The sequence below is a fragment of the Anolis carolinensis genome, unplaced genomic scaffold (assembly GCF_035594765.1).
Source record: "Anolis carolinensis isolate JA03-04 unplaced genomic scaffold, rAnoCar3.1.pri scaffold_11, whole genome shotgun sequence".
NCBI classification, from domain to species: domain Eukaryota; kingdom Metazoa; phylum Chordata; class Lepidosauria; order Squamata; family Dactyloidae; genus Anolis; species Anolis carolinensis.
The window spans coordinates 21,007,343-21,026,427 of NW_026943822.1; the positions used below are offsets into that span (position 1 = coordinate 21,007,343).

Here is a 19,085-nt window from a genome sequence, read left to right on the forward strand (position 1 = left end):
AGCCGCCCTGAGTTCCCATTGGGGAGATAGGACGGGATATCAATAAAGGTAGTTGCTGTAGATAGGATATTAGTGCTAAGAACAGCAATAAGGAAGGGTTGGACTCCAACACCCATGATGCCACACCATTGGCAACAATGGCTGGAGGCTGACGGGAGTTGTAGTTCAATAGTCGGCCGCTTCAAAGCTGCGCATGCGTGCTGCGAATGGTGTCCTCTCTGCGCCTGCGTGAGCGGAGAGAAGGAGAAGCGGAAGTGGCGCCAGAGACTGTGGCGCTTCCGGTGTGAAGAAGCTGTGAGGAAAAGCGGAGTCAGTGAGTGAGTGAGACGCTTTTGGGGCCTGCTTGGCTCCTTATCCCCGGCCTCGAGTTGGAAGCAGGCCGAGGAAGGGACGCAGGGCCTTTCCCTTCCCTTCTGGGAGCCTTTTGGGCGGGATGGAGGCCTCACTTATCCCAGGAAAGACGGCCAGTGCTCTAGGCCTCGCCCCACTAGGCCCAGGCCTCTTCTTGCCATTAGCATTGCCATTATTATTATGAAAAGAAGAAGACTTAGTCATCTCCTTTGCCTCCCCCATTTAGCCCCAAGTTTATATTATTAGTTGTTGATAATAATAATAATAATAATAATAATAATAATAGGCATTAGTGCAGGCATGGGCCAACATGGGCCCTCCAGGTGTTTTGGACTCCAACTCCCAGAATTCCTAACAGCCTCAGGCCCTTTCCTTTTCCCCCTCAGCCGCTTAATAATAATAATAATAATAATAATAATAATAAAACTTTATTTATACCCCGCCACCATCTCCCCAATGGGGACTCGGGGCGGCTTACATGGGGCCATGCCCAAGACAATACAATAAACCATAACATAATACAATTAAATAATACATTACATAAAATAAACAGTACAACATAAGATCAAAACAGCAATATAACACGAGCGGGCCGCATGAATACTACATTTAAAAAACTAGATTAAAAATTAAAACTCTGGGTGAGAAAGGGATCAGAATAAAACCTCGAGGGGCGGGACATCAGATAGTGAACCAGTCTAGAGGATAAATATCGGGGGGAAGTAGCATAGAACATTTACTCTCCGAAAGCACACCGGAAGAGCCATGTTTTTAAATCTTTCCTGAAGGCTAAAAGGGTGGGGGCTTGCCTGATTTCAATGGGCAGTGAGTTCCACAAGCGAGGGGCCACCGCAGAGAAGGCCCTCTCCCTTGTTCCTACAAGGCGAGCCTGAGATATAGGTAGTGGCGACAGGAGGGCCTCCCCTGATGATCGGAGAGGTCGGGCAGCTTAAGCGGCTGGGGGGCAAAAGGAAAGGGCCTGAGGCTGTTAGGAATTCTGGGAGTTGGAGTCCAAAACACCTGGAAGGGCCTAAGTTGGCCCATACCTGCATTAGTGTATATAGAAAGGTCTGGTATTTATTCATCCCAGATATTTTATTGCTATATTGTTTGTGTTGCCGACTGCTTTCATGGCTGGAATCACTGCGTTGCTGTGAGTTTTCCGGGCTGTGTGGCCATATTCCAGAAGCATTCTCTCCTGACGTTTTGCAGGCATCCTCAGGCGTGGTGGGGTCTGTTAGAAACTAGGCAAGTGGGATTTATATACAATACCGTGTTTCCCCGAAAATAAGACAGTGTCTTATATTAATTTTTGCTCCCAAAGATGCTCTAGGTCTTATTTTCAGGGGATGTCTTAGTTTTCCATGAAGAAGAATTCACATTTATTATTGAACAGAAAAATGAACATTTATTATATTCTGTACTGTAGTTGTCATCACAAACTAGCATAACCAGATAAACTGTGAATCCTATCAAGAATTTCTTGTTACTACCATGTTCCATGTACAACACTCTATGATACGTACATTTACCGATCCTGCGTGCTCTGGTGTTCTGTTTGGCGGGCATGCTTCCAAACAAAAACTTTGCTAGGTCTTATTTTCAGGGGAGGCCTTATATTTAGCCATTCAGCAAAACCTCTACTAGGTCTTATTTTCTGGGGATGTCTTATTTTAGGGGAAACAGGGTAGAACCTCACTTATTTTATTTATTATTTATTACAATATTTATATCCCGCCCTTCTCACCCAACAGGGGACTCAGGGCGGCTTACAATAAAACACATACAGTAGAGTCTCACTTATCCAAGCTAAACGGGCCAGCAGAAGCTTGGATAAGCGAATATCTTGGATAATAAGGAGGCATTAAGGAAAAGCCTATTAAACATCAAATTAGGTTATGCTTTTACAAGTTAAGCACCAAAACATCATGTTATACCACAAATTTGACAGAAAAAGTAGTTCAATACACAGTAATGCTATGTAGTAATTACTGTATTTACAAATTTCGCACCAAAATATCACGATGTATTTATTTATTTATTTATTTTATTTGTGACATTTATATACCGCCCTTCTCACACCGAAGGGCACTCAGGGCGGTTTACAAGTATATATACATACAATATATTATATTATACAACTATATCGCAATATTATTAGTAATATTGCATGTAATATAAATATACAATTATAATAGTGAATTATAATTATTATTACATTGTATTACATCATAATATTATTAATTTTACATGTATATACAATGTATTATAATATTAGTATAGTACAATATTATTATATATCATTATATCATTGAAAACATTGACTACAAAAATGCGTTGGATAATCCATAACGTTGGATAAGCGAGTGTTGGATAAGTGAGACTCTACTGTATTTCGGGCTGTGTGGCCATGTTCCAGAAGTATTCTCTCCTGACGTTTCGCCCACATCTATGGCAGGCATCCTCACAGGATACCATACCTCACAAACTCTGAGGATGCCTGCCATAGATGTGGGCGAAACGTCAGGAGAGAATACTTCTGGAACATGGTCACACAGCCCGAAATACATACAACAAGCCTGTTGTGGGGTCTGTTAGAAACTAGGCAAGTGGGATTTATATACAATAGAATCTCACTTATTTTATTTATTATTTATTACAATATTTATATCCCGCCCTTCTCACCCAACAGGGGAGTCAGGGCAGCTTACAATAAAACACATATATAAAAATTGTACAATGCACTATAAAACAGTTAAAAATTATTAACTTACATCGAACATTCATAAAACACATTCTAAAATACAGATGGGCGTGTTCAATTTTAAAGGACTGGGTCTGTCGATTGAGTTCCAGCATACATAATAATAATTAGCGCTGCTAATTGTTATTCAACATAAACGGGCCGGCAGAATGTTGGATAAGTGAAAATGTTGGATAATAAGGAGGGATTAAGGAAAAGCCTATTAAAGGTGAAATTACAAATCAAGAACCAAAAACGTCTTGTTTTACAACTTATCGACAGAAAAAGCAGTCCAAAACATGGTAGCGTTATGTAGTAATTGCTGTATTTATGAATTTAGCACCAAAACATCGCAATATATTGAAAACAATGACTACAAAAACTTTGTCTACTAACAAATTGACTACAAATAAAGATAGAATTGCATAAAATGAACTTATAGTAGCAACATTGTCGGAAACTAAATCTATAAAAAGTTCAATTCCTGCTGTGGGTCGGGGTGGGAGGCAAACTGCATTGGATAATCCAGAACGTTGGATAAGAGGATGTTGGATAAGTGAGACTCTACTGTATCTGGAATATTCAGGGTAAGAGAAAGAACTCTTGTCTGTTGGAGGCAGGTGTGAATGCTTCAATTGGCCACCTTGATTAGTGGGTTGTTGAAGGCTTTCATAACCAGAATCACTGGGTTGTTGTGAGTTTTCCGGGCTGTATGGACATGCAGCCTGGAAAACCACAACAGCCAATAATAATAAAGTGTTCCCTCACTTATAGCGGGGGTTGCATTCTAGGATCACCCGCAATAAGTGAAAATCCGCAAAGTACCCTATTTCCCGAAAACAAGACATCTCCTGAAAATAAGACCTAGTAGACGTTTTGTTGAATTGCTGAATATAAGGCCTCCCCTGAAAGTAAGGCCTAGCAAAGTTTTTATTTGGAAGCATGCCCGCCAAACAACACCAGAGCATGCAGGATCGGTAAGTGTACATACCATAGATTGTTGTACATGGAAGTAGTGGTACTAACAACAAATTCTTGATAGGATTCACAGGTTTGTGATGACAACTACTGAACAGTATATAATGTTCATTTATCCCCAGAAAATAAGACCTAGCGCATCTTTGGAAGCAAAAATTAATATAAGACACTGTCTCATTTTCAGGGAAACACGGTAGGGACACTATATTTATGTGGAGGATTGTCTGTAGTGTGATGTGAGACCATCACAATACATGAAGTTTGTTAATGTTATATTCCGTTGATAGCATTTTCTTTTTACAGTGATCAAAGAAGCTATGGCTGCAGATTGGCTTGGAAGTGTTGTCTCCATCAACTGCGGAGAAAGCCTAGGCGTCTATCAAGGAAGAGTGTCTGCTGTGGATCAAACCAGCCAGACCATCTCCTTAACACGGCCTTTCCATAATGGAGTCAAGTGCTTGGTACCAGAAGTCACCTTCAGGTAAATGCTCTTTCTGCCTACTTCCTTAAGGCTTTGACAGTAACTTCTTCTAGTGTAGCATTTTTCTGGATGAAGCAGAGTATGTTTGAGGATTGAGACATTTATAGGGCTACCAAGATGCTTATCTATAAAGCTATTCTCCTCCCAACCCTGTTATATGCCTGCAAAATGTGAACCTTCTACAGATGTCACACTCAACTTCTGGAACGATTCCAACAGTGTTGCCTCTGAAAAATCCTCAAATCTCTTGGGAAGACAGACAGACAAATGTCAGCATTCTGGAAGAAGCAAAGACCACCAGCATTGAAGCGATTATAACATGCACATTTCATTTCTTGGTGTTTTTGTTATTATTATACAATACCATTAAAATTATTTCCAAAGTGTACATATTATAGCCTAACTATTGATATATAAAGCCATCAATTACCGTAACAGTAGTAAATTTACATATTATTTAAATAATAGTAAAACACATGTGACTTATTTGAAAGGAAACTTCCTGACCCTACACTGAGATTCTGTACCTCTGAACATTGTGGGAAAGAATGTTGGAGCTGGGGTCTGACCTAGCAGGGTTTTTCTCAGATTTTTCCCCCTTCCCTTTATTCTGCAAAAGCACTTTTCCCCTTTTCTAAATATCTGGGTAGTTTCTATAACATTTACAGTATGAGAAAGAAACAATTTCACTAGCTGCTTTGTGAACTGTTTGTGTGTAATGACTGCCACAAATGTAAACCCATATTTATGAGTATGTTTTGACTTCCGCGTTTTGTTTTGCTTGTTTTTTATATATTTGCTTGGTGTGTAACTGAAGTGTTACTTGTTGCTAATTCTAAATAAATAAATTCCAACAATATCGTTTTCTCACCTGCTAGACTGGTAGCTAGCAAGTGATACATTTCTGCAGAAGTAGACATTGCCACAAATGACACCTGTTGTTTGGGTCTCTTCCTGTGTTTAGGGCAGGGGATATTATGGAACTGAAGATCCTGGAAATTCCAGGCCCTGGTGATAACGGACAATGTGGAGATTTTCAACACAATGACCTTGGTATTTCAAGTATTGGATACCAAGGGGGTGCCAGCCAGAACGGCACAGGCAAATTGCTGAAGAAACCTGCTAGCAGTGCCCCCCAGAATATCCCTAGGAGAACAGATATGAAAAGCCAGGATGTTGCCATTTCCCCGCAGCAGCAGCAATGTTCCAAGAGCTACATGGATCGTCACATGGAATCCTTGAGCCAGTCCAAAGGTTTCCGTCGGAGGCATAACTCGTGTGAGTATCTTGATGGCACAGCATGCTTCTTTGGTTTTGTTAGGATGGCAGAATTCTGATTATGCTGCAGAGATTCTCTAAGGGAGCCCAAGTTGGGCCAGTAGGCTACAAGATGATTATATTTTAGACACGTGATTATGTAAATTTGTGGCTTCAAAATTACCTACAAATACTCAAAAGTGCTTCCTTTGTGGTCTACTTCAGCCAGGTCACATTTGTTTGAGGCAAGTCGTAGCCTTCTGTTCACAGTAGTGCAATACATTTAGGAGTTGCTCTTGCCTCTTCCTAGCATAGCATGATGGATTGGGTATGCTAGAAGAGAGGGACAAAGGGAATTGCTTCTATTGGCATGGCCTAATCTCTTTGCACTTCCATGACATCTTCTACAGATGCACAGAAATAGTCAGAGACTTGGGCATACCAGTAAGGGAATGGTACCCTATTTTGCTCCTGTTTCTCAGTCCTTTTTTCTGTTCAGTCTTTGATTGGGTAAGACTATGCCTAAGATGTGGGAGAGATTGCCTTTGCTGGAATGCTACAGTTAGCTGCCTTCTGAGCCTGTGTCTTATATCTTAGGTGTCATCCATTCAAAGAGGTGTTTATGATGTCGTTTGCTTGACCATAAAGCCCCATGGAACTTACCAAAGTGTGGGTGCCCATTTTCAAAACATTGTTTTCAGGAGTATTCAGCCTTGAGTGATAAATCCCAGGAACCTCCTGTTAATGTTTGATATTATAGAGACAACGTTGCTAGAGCTGTGTGGATGTGCTCAGTAATTATCTTTTTTATTGTGCTTCAAATGGTTGTTCCTTTTATTTGTATGTCATTATGAGTAAAAGTTATGGATGTGTTTTAATTTCTGTTACAGTTAGTAACCATGGGTATATGGTTTAATATCTTTCTATATGGTTTGCGCAAGCTGTGCAAACTGAATCTCATAATATTTACTGTGTTTAATTGTGAGTTTTGTGTACCATTCTTTTCTAACATATTGCTTTTCAGACTTTATAGCTGAAAAGCTGGTTGCACAGCAGAAAAGATCTAAACGCTCTATTTTACTGGCAACAAGACCATTAGAGAGGTTTGATAGATGGATGGGAGCTTGCTTGTTTCCCTGTCTACATGTATTCAGTTCAATCACTTTCTGAATTTCTGGATAGAGCTAAAAGGTGTTCAGATACTGTGACACATAAATGCTGAAAGATCAGACCAGTTAATGGTTTTTGGCTATCTCTGTCTGTGTTGTGTGAACGTCCTGCCCCAGGCTAGGGTCTCAGATAAGAGATCAAGTGGACAGTGAGATGTTAGCTTTGGGAAAAGAAGGGGATGGAGAAATCCAAGGGAGGCCATTGTGTGATGTTGCTGAGTCTTGTTATTGGAGGTTCTTGCTTTCCTTGATTGCTCCACCATTGTCCTTTAGAAGCCCTGAGGATTGCGTGCAACAGATAGGGACACATTTGCCTCTTCATCATGCTAGTGTGAAAGGAATCGATAAACAAAACTAGCCTCGTAAGGTCACACAACAATGGCATACGTGCAGGGCTGGCACTCGGCTCTTTCATGCTAAGGCTGGCAGTGCAATCTTGAAAAGAGGTTTTGCAGGAAATCTGCCAGCGTGTGGAGCCACCCTGCCCACTTGGTTTGTTGCTCAAAATTGATGACTGGCCTCATCTGGGAGCCCTTGTTTATCTTTTCCAAGGGAGGGTCTCCTTCTCTGCTGGTGGGCTGCCAAGTGATTCTCAGTATTACAACATCTGATAGTAAGAACATAAGAAGAGCCCTGCAAGATCAGATGGACGGCTTGCCTAGTCCAACAATATCATGGGTGCTTGAGTGTAGCTGCACTTTTATACCATAATATTTTCCAGGCAATTGACACACTGAAAAATATTACCCGGTTACTGGATATAGTGTTCACCTATGCCAGTTAGTTGGCATTGATGGCTCTGGATTCTAAGAATTCCCTTTTAAGCCTGTCCAGGTTGGTAGCCGTCACTTCATCTTGTTACATGAATTTTACAGTTTAATTATGCTATGTGTAAACAACCAATTGAGTAACCATGATGTATTCTAGAATTAGGGAGAGTATATTGAGAAAAGAAGAGTTTTTCCTATGTACCACCTCCATAACATGCATCATTGCACGCGTTTGTATCATGGCTGAGAAAAAATACAGTTAAGCTTCCACTTTTGCAAGAAGAAACATCCACACATTAGTGGAGAAGTGCCCCTGGACATTACAAACTCAGCTCACTCAATGGCACAAATACATTTGGAGCAGAAGCACTCCTTTTGAGACACAGTTTGACATGTCCTGGTGACCAAATGATACAATTGATGTCATTCTGGGCTGTAACAGTTTTTAGAGCAAAGCCAACAGTGTCTGTCAGCAAGATTTCAGAACAGGCAACTGCTGGCGTGGATTAAAGGGCTAACTTCTACAATCCCAGTGTGTTTAGCTTTGGTGGGGCAGGAGCTTGGCTCCTGTTCAGGATGTCTATTGAGAGCCCACAGAGACCGTTCTGAGTATTGTTTTTCCTGCTTCTGTGACATTTTTCTGTTCAATCAGCATTTGAACTCCAAGTGAGTTGGCTGCATGTAACCTTTTGAAATTAGTCACCATGAGTGCTTTTGTTTTGCTGTTTTTCCGGCGGCGTGTGTGTGAAATTGCTGCACAAGTAGAAGACAGTTTGTTTGCAGATGACTCTGAAAATCTCTAAAACGCACAGTTTGGTGGCAGTAAAAGAATCTATTGAGCTGACTGCTGGCATACACTGAGCTTTCTTGGTGGCTAATTCTACTTTTAAGTGGCAGTGATATATCACACCTTTTGCTTGCCAAAAGTTGCAGGATCAATTCCTAGCAAATATATTTAATCCTAACAAGTTAGCAGAGTTAGGGGAGGTCTCTTCCTGAGATCTTGGGAGACCAGGGTTGGTGGTCAATTGCCATTTTTGTTGAAGGTGTTAAGTAGGAGATAAGATTGCTCCAAAACAGTGTTTCTCCTAGTTTGGTGTCTTACTAATGTGTTGAGCTATAACTCTATTCATCTACATAGAGAGCAATGGATTTGTGAAATCTGAGCATATTTTCCAGCCTGTAACCCTGGGATTTACTCCATGTCATGAGCTCTGTTGAGTTTATTTTAAAATGAGGGTGGCATTGTTTATATTCTGTAAGAAACACAGTTTCTATTATCATAATTCCCTCGTCATTTTCCGCACAATTTGTAAATGGAAGACAGCCTTGTGCCTAGATCGGTATGTACCAAGGAAAACATGCCAGATTTGCTCTGTTCCAACAGCTAGTTTTGAATTTTCCCATCTCCCCCAACCACTGACCTGCCACGTCCTTCATTTCAGGGTCCTCCAGCAGCCGTCACCCAAACCAAGTGACTCCAAAAAAGAGCGGTGTGAAGAACGGACCGATGAAAAACAAAGATGATGAATGCTTTGGGGACGACATTGAAGAAATCCCAGACACAGATTTTGATTTCGAAGGGAACCTAGCCCTCTTTGACAAGGCAGCTGTATTTGAGGAGATTGAAACCTATGAGAGGAAAAGTGGGACCCGCTCCAGAGGCACGCCAAATGAGAAATCCGCCCGCTATCGCCACGATGAGAACATTTTGGAATCTGAGCCCATTGTGTACCGAAGAATCACTGTGCCTCAGGCAAGCAAGGAATTCTGCACTGGTATGATGGCATTTTTCAAAAATTAAATGGAGGAGGTTCTTTGGGGAACGCTTTGTGGGAAACGCTTTGAAAAAAGAGATTGTTAAGTTACACTAAATTTAATAGTGAGGCCCAGTGTGGTTGCTGTAGCATTAGAAATCCTAATTTTCTTCATGTTGAGATCTTTCTGTCTTTCACAAGTCAGGGTGCTTTAAAAATTACATGTACATGTACATCAGGAATGGATTCAGCCTTGGATTAAGACTCTGGAAAACTTCAAATCCTCTCTCATCTATGGGCAAGTCACACTCTCTCAGCCTACAAAAATCTGGGGGTCGCCATAAGTCAGAAGCAACTTGAAGACACACAATGACAAATGCAAACAGTAGATCTTCTCATTTATTTCTCATTTTACTATGCTGGTTGCAGTGCCACCGTTTTGACTGCAGGATTAAATCAAAACAGTTCCCTAGGTATCTAAGTAAAATGAGTGTGTATAGTCTTAGTGTTCAAAAACACTCTGCACATATTTTCGCAATCCTTGCAACAGTTAAGAACGCAGGTCAGCAGGATTGCTGTTTTGTAGGAAGTTCTACAACAAAAACAAAACAGAGAGCGAGATTAAGTTTGCTGTAAAGTTAATGGCTGAGCCAAACTTTAAATGATTGACCTGCGTCTCGGTTCCTGCTTTTAGCCAACCCATTAATCTAGGCCTCTTTTGCAAAACCTCTAATCTTGAAAACTGTTGTGTCCCTTGCACTGTAGCTGCCAGAATGACTGAGCAAAATATATTGGGTGATGTATTCTGTATGGAAGGTGACAGATTTTAAAGGATTCTGGTTGGATTTGGTACAGAAGGCTGACCCAGCACATTTGAAAGGTGCTGGTATAACTGGTTGGTAGTACTGAGCTACCTGGATGAAAAATATGGTCTTATATATGTTCATTTCAGTGTTGCCTGGAAAAAACAAGCAAGATGCTTTGAGGTACCAGTGACTTTTTGACTGTTTACATGGTAGCATGTGTTGAGAGCATTTTGGTCTGTTGTTATAACTAGAGTCCAATTGCTTCAGGTATTTGGAGGTTTTTTGGTCAGGCCATATTCTATTCAAAGACAATATAAAGGAGAAGTGATAATAGAGTGTTTCTGTAAATACATTTCTGGCATCATTATCCTTCCAGCAAAGGGTCTCATTACCTTTGGGGAAGGCAAGAGCAAGTACAGTTGGGGCCAAGGCTTGGGGATACTCGGTGATCATCTCCCCTCCCCAAAGTGTCCCAGCCTCTCTCTGCTTTACATTGGCTGTCTTAAAGTTCCCCCTTAGTCCTAAGTGAATCTGTTTCTCTTATCACAAATGGTGAAATAATGCAGTTCACCTTCTAAGCCCAAGCGCCATTCAGTCCTGGCATCTGTCCAGCCCTCATTTGTGACTCTGTTGTTATTTTTCAGGTTTACACGCTATCTCTTTGATTTCCTTCCACGCTGAGTTTATTTAGCACGGTCTGGTTTTGATAAGCCAGTCTGACTGGTTGGCCCTTGCGTGAGGGAGGCCAAGGGAAGTCCTCCCAGCTCTTGCACGCTCCTGTCAAAGAGCAATTAGGGCAAAGTGTAATAAAGCTCTCGCAGCAGCCTGTTCTTGCGTGCAGTGCGGCCAGGTAATCTCACACCTTATCTTTCGTTACACTTCAAACAATCTCCCTGCACTTCAAACAGTGTCCCCTTCAATGGAGGAGTAGTTCGGGGCGAGTAGTTCCCAGAACAAAGTGACTTTGTGGCAAGATGGATTTGCACACCCTCCTGTTTTTAGAAGCAGCTTGTGCCACATCAAAACTCATTTCAGTGGGCACAATCCCACTGTGATGCACAGAGAGTTGTATCTTTGTGTTTCAGTAATATGTGTCTCTGTATTGCTTTTTTTCCAGAAGAGTACCCCAATGTGACTGTACTTTCCAAACACAATTAATCTCAAGTCCTCTGCACAGAATGTAGTAAAGAGAATCTAGGGTGCAAGCAAAAGCCGAGCTTGCTTGGAAGGATCCAATAGGACAGTGATTCCCAAACTTCAATCCTCCAGGTGTTTTAGACTTCAACTCGCAGAAGCCTCCATTGCAATAGAAGAAAGGAGGATGTGGGTTAGATAGCTTTATAGCAGATGTGTCTGAAGAGTTAATGATGGAGGATTGTTCCATGGCACATAAAGACAGTGAGATAAAGTTGATGGGTTGGCCTGTTGCCTTCCTGGCTGCTTGTGGGCCTGCCGGTGGCACAGAGCAACTGGTCTCTGAACCTATATGGTGTGACACTCTGACCCAACAGGGCAAAGCAGCTCTTCCGTCCAACATTCATTCTCTTCTTGTACCGTTGTGGGCATTAGCAACTCAGCTTCAATCCCTGCAGATGCTGAAAAGATGGATCTTTGGCTTATATCGGTACCAAGCATGCCAAGGCCTAGATGTTGGCAGGATTTTAATAGCAGGGGTTGTTAGCGAGTGCACGCTTGCAAAATAGGAAAAGGAACTTCCTTGGCTCTCCCGCTTCACGCTGGTCCAAAACCCAGAACAGGATGTGCGCTCCGCCCCACTGTGTGAATATCCCTCGGGGTATTGTTTCATAACAAAGTGGTGCCGCCGAACCTTGCGTGACTCTGGAAGGGCGAGCTGAAACCCTGCGTGACTAACTGCGGATGGGGCTGGATCTCGTGTGACTTTGAACACTGAGGGCAACCTTTCCCCCCTCCAAAGCTATCAGTTGTTTCTGAAGAACACTCTCACGAACAATGTAATATTTGCATGGGTGCTGCATGCAATAAAACTGATTAAGGTGGGGCGATTATCTTAATTAGCTGCTAACATGCAAGGTCAAGCTGTATAAACAGTTTGCCTTTCCCATGTCGGTAATAAACTTGTCACAGAGTCTGTTTTGAAGGGTAAAAAAATCTGCAGCTTTTGTTGCCCCTCCATAGACTGTGACCCCTGGTAGTAGACATTTTCCTTCCTTATTGAGACCCAGTTTGGCATCATAATTTGAGCTTTTGACTATGACTCTGGAGACCAAGATTCAAATCTCCACTCAGTCACTGTTGTCCTTGGGCATGTCATATACACCCCTCCCAGAAAAACCCAAATCAGTTAGGTTTGCCATAAGTTGCAAATGGTTTGAAGGCATACACTAACATTTTCCATTTTTCTTGCTGCATCTGTAAGTCTTACCTTGACTTTTCTATCGGGACCTGATCAGTCTTAGAAATGTAGTGTTGCAAACATGCTTGATTTACTATACTTTCATTGTTGAGGTGAGGCTCTATGTCAGTTTTGCTCGCTTTGTGGACCAGCGCCAACGAGAGCAGACAGCACTACAGCAGATGGATCTGGCTCTGGGTCATAGCTACGTCTGCACTAGTATTTTCTCTGACTGGGTGACACATTCCTGTCTGGAGAGATACTGAAATCCTGGCAGGGATTCCAGAGATATAAAAAGGCCATCTGCTTTGGAGGCCACAGACGCCTGAATGTTGGATAGAATCCTTTTCCATGAGTCTCTGAAGGTGCTCCTTAGTGGAAAGAAGTTTGTTTTATGCTCACAGAGGAACATAACCCTCCTCTAAAGCTTTATTGAAAGGCTATGCTTCACTACTAGTGCACTAACTCTGTATATCCATAGTCATTGTTAAAGCCACTTAGCGTTTATGCTGAATCTATCTGAAAAGAGCACAGCAGGACTTCCTTTGAGAGCTTCCTTTTTGGTCAAAAGAGATGACCCCACTCCAGATCTGCTGCTCCTTTGGCATAGTTGGCATTTATCTCTTGACTTTGTGCATTTCAGGATGGAGTCTGTAGAGGCCTATTGTGGAAAAGTAAGCATACTGACTACTTGTATAAGGCCATCAATCATGAGTAGCTCTTTTGGCTTTACATTTCCTCTAATACAGAGGCAGATTATGCCTTGAGGGAACACAAGCAGGATTTGCGCTCATGTCCGGCTGGCAGGCTTCCCATAAATAACTGGTTGGCCATTGTGGGAACAGAGCCTTGAACAAGATACGCCTGTGGCCTGATCCAGTAGGGCTCCTTATGTTCTTTTTTAAGGTTCGCAAGTTTATCAGTATTCTTTCTGGATGCAGCATTAGTATCCTAGCAATGTAAATGGAGTTTTTGAGCTTCGGCAGTGTTCTTTCTTCCTCAGCTGTAGGTTAAATGTAACATCAGACACAATCCTGTAGAAAATGAATCCCAGATGGTTTGCTATGCTTTCTGTGAAATAGCGACTTGATCGTTTAAAGAGCTGAGTTTCTAGGCAGAAATGTACCTTGAAATGTATCTAAGAACACTTTTGAGAAACCTGTATAACAAAAACTTGCCTAAAAACAAGAACATAAGGAGTCCTGTCCCTTCCAGTGATTCATGCGGCATTAGGTTCTGGATTTGAAAAGGAGCCATACTCTTTCTTTGCCAAGGCTCTTCTCATGATCCTCCTCTTTTCCGTTCTGCATTTCAGACTCAGGGCTGGTGGTGCCAAGTATCTCTTATGAGCTCCACAAGAAGCTTCTTTCAGTAGCCGAGAAGCATGGCCTCACTCTGGAACGGAGATTGGAAATGACCGGAGTCTGTGCCAGCCAGATGGCCCTGAGTCTCCTTGGAGGACCCAACAGGTAAAGAAGGTCTCCCTTTGGGAGCTGAAATCCCCTTCTTTTCAGCACTCCTTGCTTGTGTTGACTGGGTTGGCTAAACAGACAGCCTAGGGTTCAATGTGGTTTGGCTCTCGGCTTCCTGCCAGCCAGGTGTAGAAGTAGCATCTCCAGAACTCCCTGAACTGTGCTTGAATCAGCTTACAGACCATATCAACTTGGTGGGTGTCGCTAGCTCCCGTGTGCAGTGCTAGAGCCCCACAAACAGGATTACCTTGCAGCCCTCTTATTTTATGCCTGAAAAGAGCAAAGGAACCAATACCAAGAATTAAGAAACCTGCCAAGCCACTTCCTGCGTCTAAGAGTCTGTTTCCTGTTCCTCTTGTAATGCTTAGTGCAGTCAGCCTCATTCCTCCAAGGTGTTTCTTTTCCTGTACTTCTGGAGCTGTCTGACACAATGATAGGACCTGGCTGACTGCCTGAGAAGGAGAAGGAAGGAGGACGATCTTCCTAAAAGTTATTGGTATGAAGATGCGAAATGTTAAGGCTTAGAGGGTCCTGTTGCTGTACTGTGGCACTAGAGGCAATATACAGCAGGAGGAAAAGGCCATGGGCACTGCAGCTGTGAAGAAATATGGGGATTGGAGAAACAGACTTTCCCAAATTGACATAATTTCTCTGACTTCTCCAGTCAGCACTCCACACCCTTGGGAAAAGCGCAATTGCTGCTTATTCTCTCACTGGGATTCCAGCAGAAGCCTTTTTACTTTGACAATAAAATGTTATTTGAACATTTTTAGGTCATAATTACTCTGTTAGGTGCGTGCTAACATCATCATCATCCTATACACACTCAGCTAGAACTTAGCAGTTCCAGAAAGAGGCAGGATGCATAGGGTAATATTAGAAAGACATGCAGTGGTTGCAAATAAGTGTTTTGGTCCCAAATAAAAGTATACAGAAGAGAATGGGGAGAAGGGAGTGTTCCCTTTCCCTTCCTTCTGTTGAATGTCTCAGGAGAGTATTGGGAGCCTCCTTGAAAATGGTTCAGAGGCCCTTCCATGAGCATTCCTACCTAATCTAGGGAAAATTGGTAGCCCTATTTCTGAGCTATAGTTTATCACGATTTGCTATGTTTAGCAGAATCCAGTGATGATATAATCTGACAGAGGCAGAAAAGACGTGTTCCATAACCTGTTGTCTCTACATCCTTCCCAGCCTTGTCTCCTGAATCTGTCATGCAAGTCTTGAGTATTAATAGTCTCTCTTCCACATAAAAAAAGCACATTTTTAAAATTCCAAGTGCAGCTCCAGCCATTTCTGATACTGAAGAACCTTCTCTTAACTTTCAGGCTGAACCCAAAAAACATTCACCAGCGACCCACGGTGGCCTTGCTTTGCGGGCCCCACGTCAAAGGGGCCCAAGGCATCAGCTGCGGGCGGCACCTGTCCAATCACGACGTAGACGTCATCCTTTTCCTCCCCAACTTTGTCAAGATGCTGGAATCTATCACCAATGAGCTCACCTTGTTTGGCAAGACCCATGGCCAGCAAGTCTCCAGCGTCAAAGGTAAGCTGCGGACAGATCAGAGATGGATGACACTATGTAACACAATTTTTGTTCCTGGATTACAAATGTCATTTCCTAATTGGTTCTGTCAAAAAACATCAAAAACTGTAAAAACTTAGTCTTTGTGGGACATCCTGCAGCACATTTTGCTATTGTGTTTCAATGAATATCTCAATAATCTCAACCAATTCAACATTGTTTGTGGCAGCCACAAAAATGAAGTTTCTGGAGTATAACAACTACTTTCAAAGTAAGTACCACACAGTTAAGCACATTAGGAACAGACATTTTTTTTTCAAATTGTGCTACATAGTATTATGGTAGCCTCATTTGTCTCAGTACATATCCTGGCTTCAACTCTTTGAAACTCTTGAGGACCACAGGTGGTGGAGTGAGGGGAAAAACAAAGAATTAATACACCCTGGACTCTACACAGATATATATTCTTTCCTTGCCTTACTTAGATTATCCATACCTCACAACCTCTGAGGATGCCTGCCATAGATGTGGGCGAAACGTCAGGAGAGAATACTTCTGGAACATGGCCACACAGCCCAAAAGACATACAACATGCCTGTGATCCCGGCCATGAAAGCCTTTGACAACACAAAGAATTAATAAAAGATTTGCATTGGGTTTGGAGAAGAATGACTGCCTTTGATTCAGTCATAAACCTCTAAACTTGCAGCACCACCTAGCGGCAGGAAGATTAAATATTTTTGTATTTCTGATTTGGCAGCTCAGTTGAAGCCATCACCAGATCAAAACTCATTTAATATCTGTTAAGCAAGGAACAGAAAACGGAGTTTATTTAATAAAGTCGTTTGTAATTTTTAAAGCTTGACTTTGCTTCTGTAATTATTGAAGCTTTTTTGCTCTACTGCTGTGCACAAGAAGCTTCTGATCTGCTAAACTGCTGCTGTTGTTGCTGCTTTACATTTTTAAATACTTGAAATCACCCAAAACCTACATGTTCCCATGTTCAGAACAAATAAGTGTATTTAATTTCTGGCTTCCCATTTTTGCTGGGGCCCTGCACCTCTCACCCCAGCAAATGTGGGCTTACTGATGAGCAACGCTACCTCTTTCTTCCCTTTCTCCAGACCTGCCAGACACGCCGGTGGACCTGGTGATCAACTGCTTGGATTGCCACGAAAATGCCTACCTGCGGGACCAGCCATGGTACAAGGCGGCCGTGGACTGGGCCAACCGGAACAGGGCCCCCGTCCTGAGTCTGGACCCGCCGGTGAGCGACGCGGAGCAAGGCATCGACGCCAAGTGGTCCCTCTCCTTGGGGCTGCCGCTGGGGCTGGGCGAGAGGGCTGGGCGACTATACCTCTGCGACATCGGCATCCCCCAGAAGGTCTTCCAGGAGGTGGGCATCAACTACCACTCGCCTTTTGGCTGCAAGTTCGTCATCCCTCTGCACTCGACCTAAAGGGAAGCGGGGCAGGGCCTTCGAGCCTCTGAACCCCAAAGGATCGCCCAGAAGATTAAACTCTTGTCTCGACGCCTTAAGGATGCAAATGTTCTCAGTTTCTTCCCGGAGAAACGTCAATGGTATCAAAGAGAACCGAGAAGCCCAGCCTTGGAGGTTCTTGAGCCATTCATCGCAAGGAAGGGCATCAGCCGGCCAAAGCCTTCAGCCGGCTCTGATAGTTGGTGGTGGGAGAGAGGAGGGTAAGATGCTTTTGCAGACACACACAGACACAAGTATACCAGGCAATGCGAATCTTTTTCATTTTTTTATTTCATGTGGATTTTCTTTTTGTTTTAGACTTTTATGATTTTCCAGGACTGGAAGAGAAGAGGTCTCATAAGGGCTCCCTTTTCCTTGATGACCATGTGGGAATAGTGGTCGTTTGGCCGCATTTCCCCTCTTGTGCAGCTAGAGCCCTGAGTATTTTTTCTCCCAACTTGTTGGGACCTTGGGCAGCTTTGTGTTGGAAAGGGATACGCAAAGGGCACCCGTTTCTAGGCATTCCTGAAGCTTCACTGATACCTTTGACCCACTGCTAGCTCAGATTTGCTTCTTTTTCAGTCAGGGAAGTGAATAGTAGCATCTAATCAAAGTGGTTTGAGGAAGAAAATAAGGAAGCAGCTTCACGGTTCTGATAGAAATAGATTCCTGCTGGATTACAGTATGAGTTCACATTGTTAAATCTGCTCCTTTACAAAAAGTAGTTTGTGGGCCATTGTTTGAATGAAAGAAAGTTGGCAAGTATATTGCGGCTATGCAGCTGTCATTGGGCACCAAAGATACATGGGAAAATTCATATTGTGAGGCACAGAGTTGCCTCCTTGGTATGTTTGCAACAATGACGTGGCTTAAGGATGTGGTGTCAATGAGCAGCACCTAATACGCTGCCAGGAGGATGCTTAGAGATGCAAATGGCAAAGTATTCAAAGGCCCTGCTGTGTAGGCCGCAGAAGGAGCAAGTTCTTTTCTCTGCATGTTCCAATGCACACAGACTTCCTCCTCTTGTGCTTCAGGCATGAGCTTATTACAGCTCATTTGTCGCCATTGCCTCCTTCTGTCTCTGTCCCGTTTTTGTGGGGAACGCCTTGAGTTGCTGTCTGGGAACCAGCCCCTCGCTGTCGGTGGCTTTGTCATTGTTACTCTTGACTGCTGCCAGCAGCATTGTTTCCCCCTTTTTTTAGTTTTCTTTTTGTAGTTAGGCTCTGTGTCCAGACTATCAGGGGTGCGATGCGTTGTTGAAGCAGCAAGCTTGAAAACCTGCTTGCTCTGAGAAACCGACCGACCGCCTTTGACCTTCCGTGTCTCTCTCTAAAGGTGCCGTGCAAAACTCTTTCCACTTGTCACAATCATTAAACAGTGCAGTAAAGCAGTCTGGCTCCTGAGGCATTTTCCTTTCTGGTCAAAGTTTGGAAGGAATGTAACCAGTGATACTGATAATAGCAATAAAGGTGGAACCCTGTTACATTTTAAAATAATGCAACAATTAAGAGCAAAATTGGTGTAACAAGGTTGCTTTTGATGATGAAGCTGTTACAGTACAATCTCACTTATCCAACATAAACAGGCCAACAGAACGTTGGATAAGCGAATATGTTGGATAATAAGGAGGGATTAAGGAAAAGCCCATGTTTTACAACAAATTGACAGAAAAAGCAGTTCAATACCCAGTAATGTAGTAATTACTGTATTTACGAATTTAGCACCAAAATATCACAATGCATTGAAAACATTGACTACAAAAACATTGACTACTAAAAGGCAGACTGCGTTGAATAATCCAGAACGTTGGATAAGCAAATGTTGGATAAGTGAGACTCTACTGTACTTGGTGTAACAAGTTCAAAAGTTATTTTTAACAAGATGGTTTTGTATATTGTGCCATTCTCATACCCATCGAACGCTTT

The 19,085-nt window shown here is 42.7% G+C and overlaps 1 protein-coding gene across 2 annotated transcripts; it reads left to right on the top strand.

Moving 5' to 3' along the window:
• Window positions 1–208: 208 nt before the first annotated feature.
• On the top strand, window positions 209–18,550 carry edc3 (enhancer of mRNA decapping 3). Of its 2 annotated transcripts, none has more exons than XM_062963251.1 (7): window positions 209–317; window positions 4,376–4,553; window positions 5,518–5,831; window positions 9,195–9,527; window positions 14,002–14,155; window positions 15,484–15,701; window positions 16,805–18,550. In XM_062963251.1, coding segments are annotated over exons 1-7 (1,533 nt in total). In that variant the 5' UTR covers window positions 209–316; the 3' UTR covers window positions 17,140–18,550. The 2 variants fall into 2 exon arrangements, with proteins under 2 accessions (XP_062819321.1, XP_062819322.1); XM_062963252.1 differs by having other exon boundaries at window positions 218–313.
• The last annotated feature ends 535 nt before the right edge of the window (window positions 18,551–19,085 follow it).

What these genes read in the sequence shown, in the direction of transcription:
- edc3 (XM_062963251.1), top strand. An exon ending in GTACCAGAAGTCACCTTCAG is followed by an intron (nt 4,554 to 5,517) that starts GTAAATGCTCTT and finishes TCCTGTGTTTAG; the next exon opens with GGCAGGGGATATTATGGAAC. An exon ending in CCGTCGGAGGCATAACTCGT is followed by an intron (nt 5,832 to 9,194) that starts GTGAGTATCTTG and finishes CCTTCATTTCAG; the next exon opens with GGTCCTCCAGCAGCCGTCAC.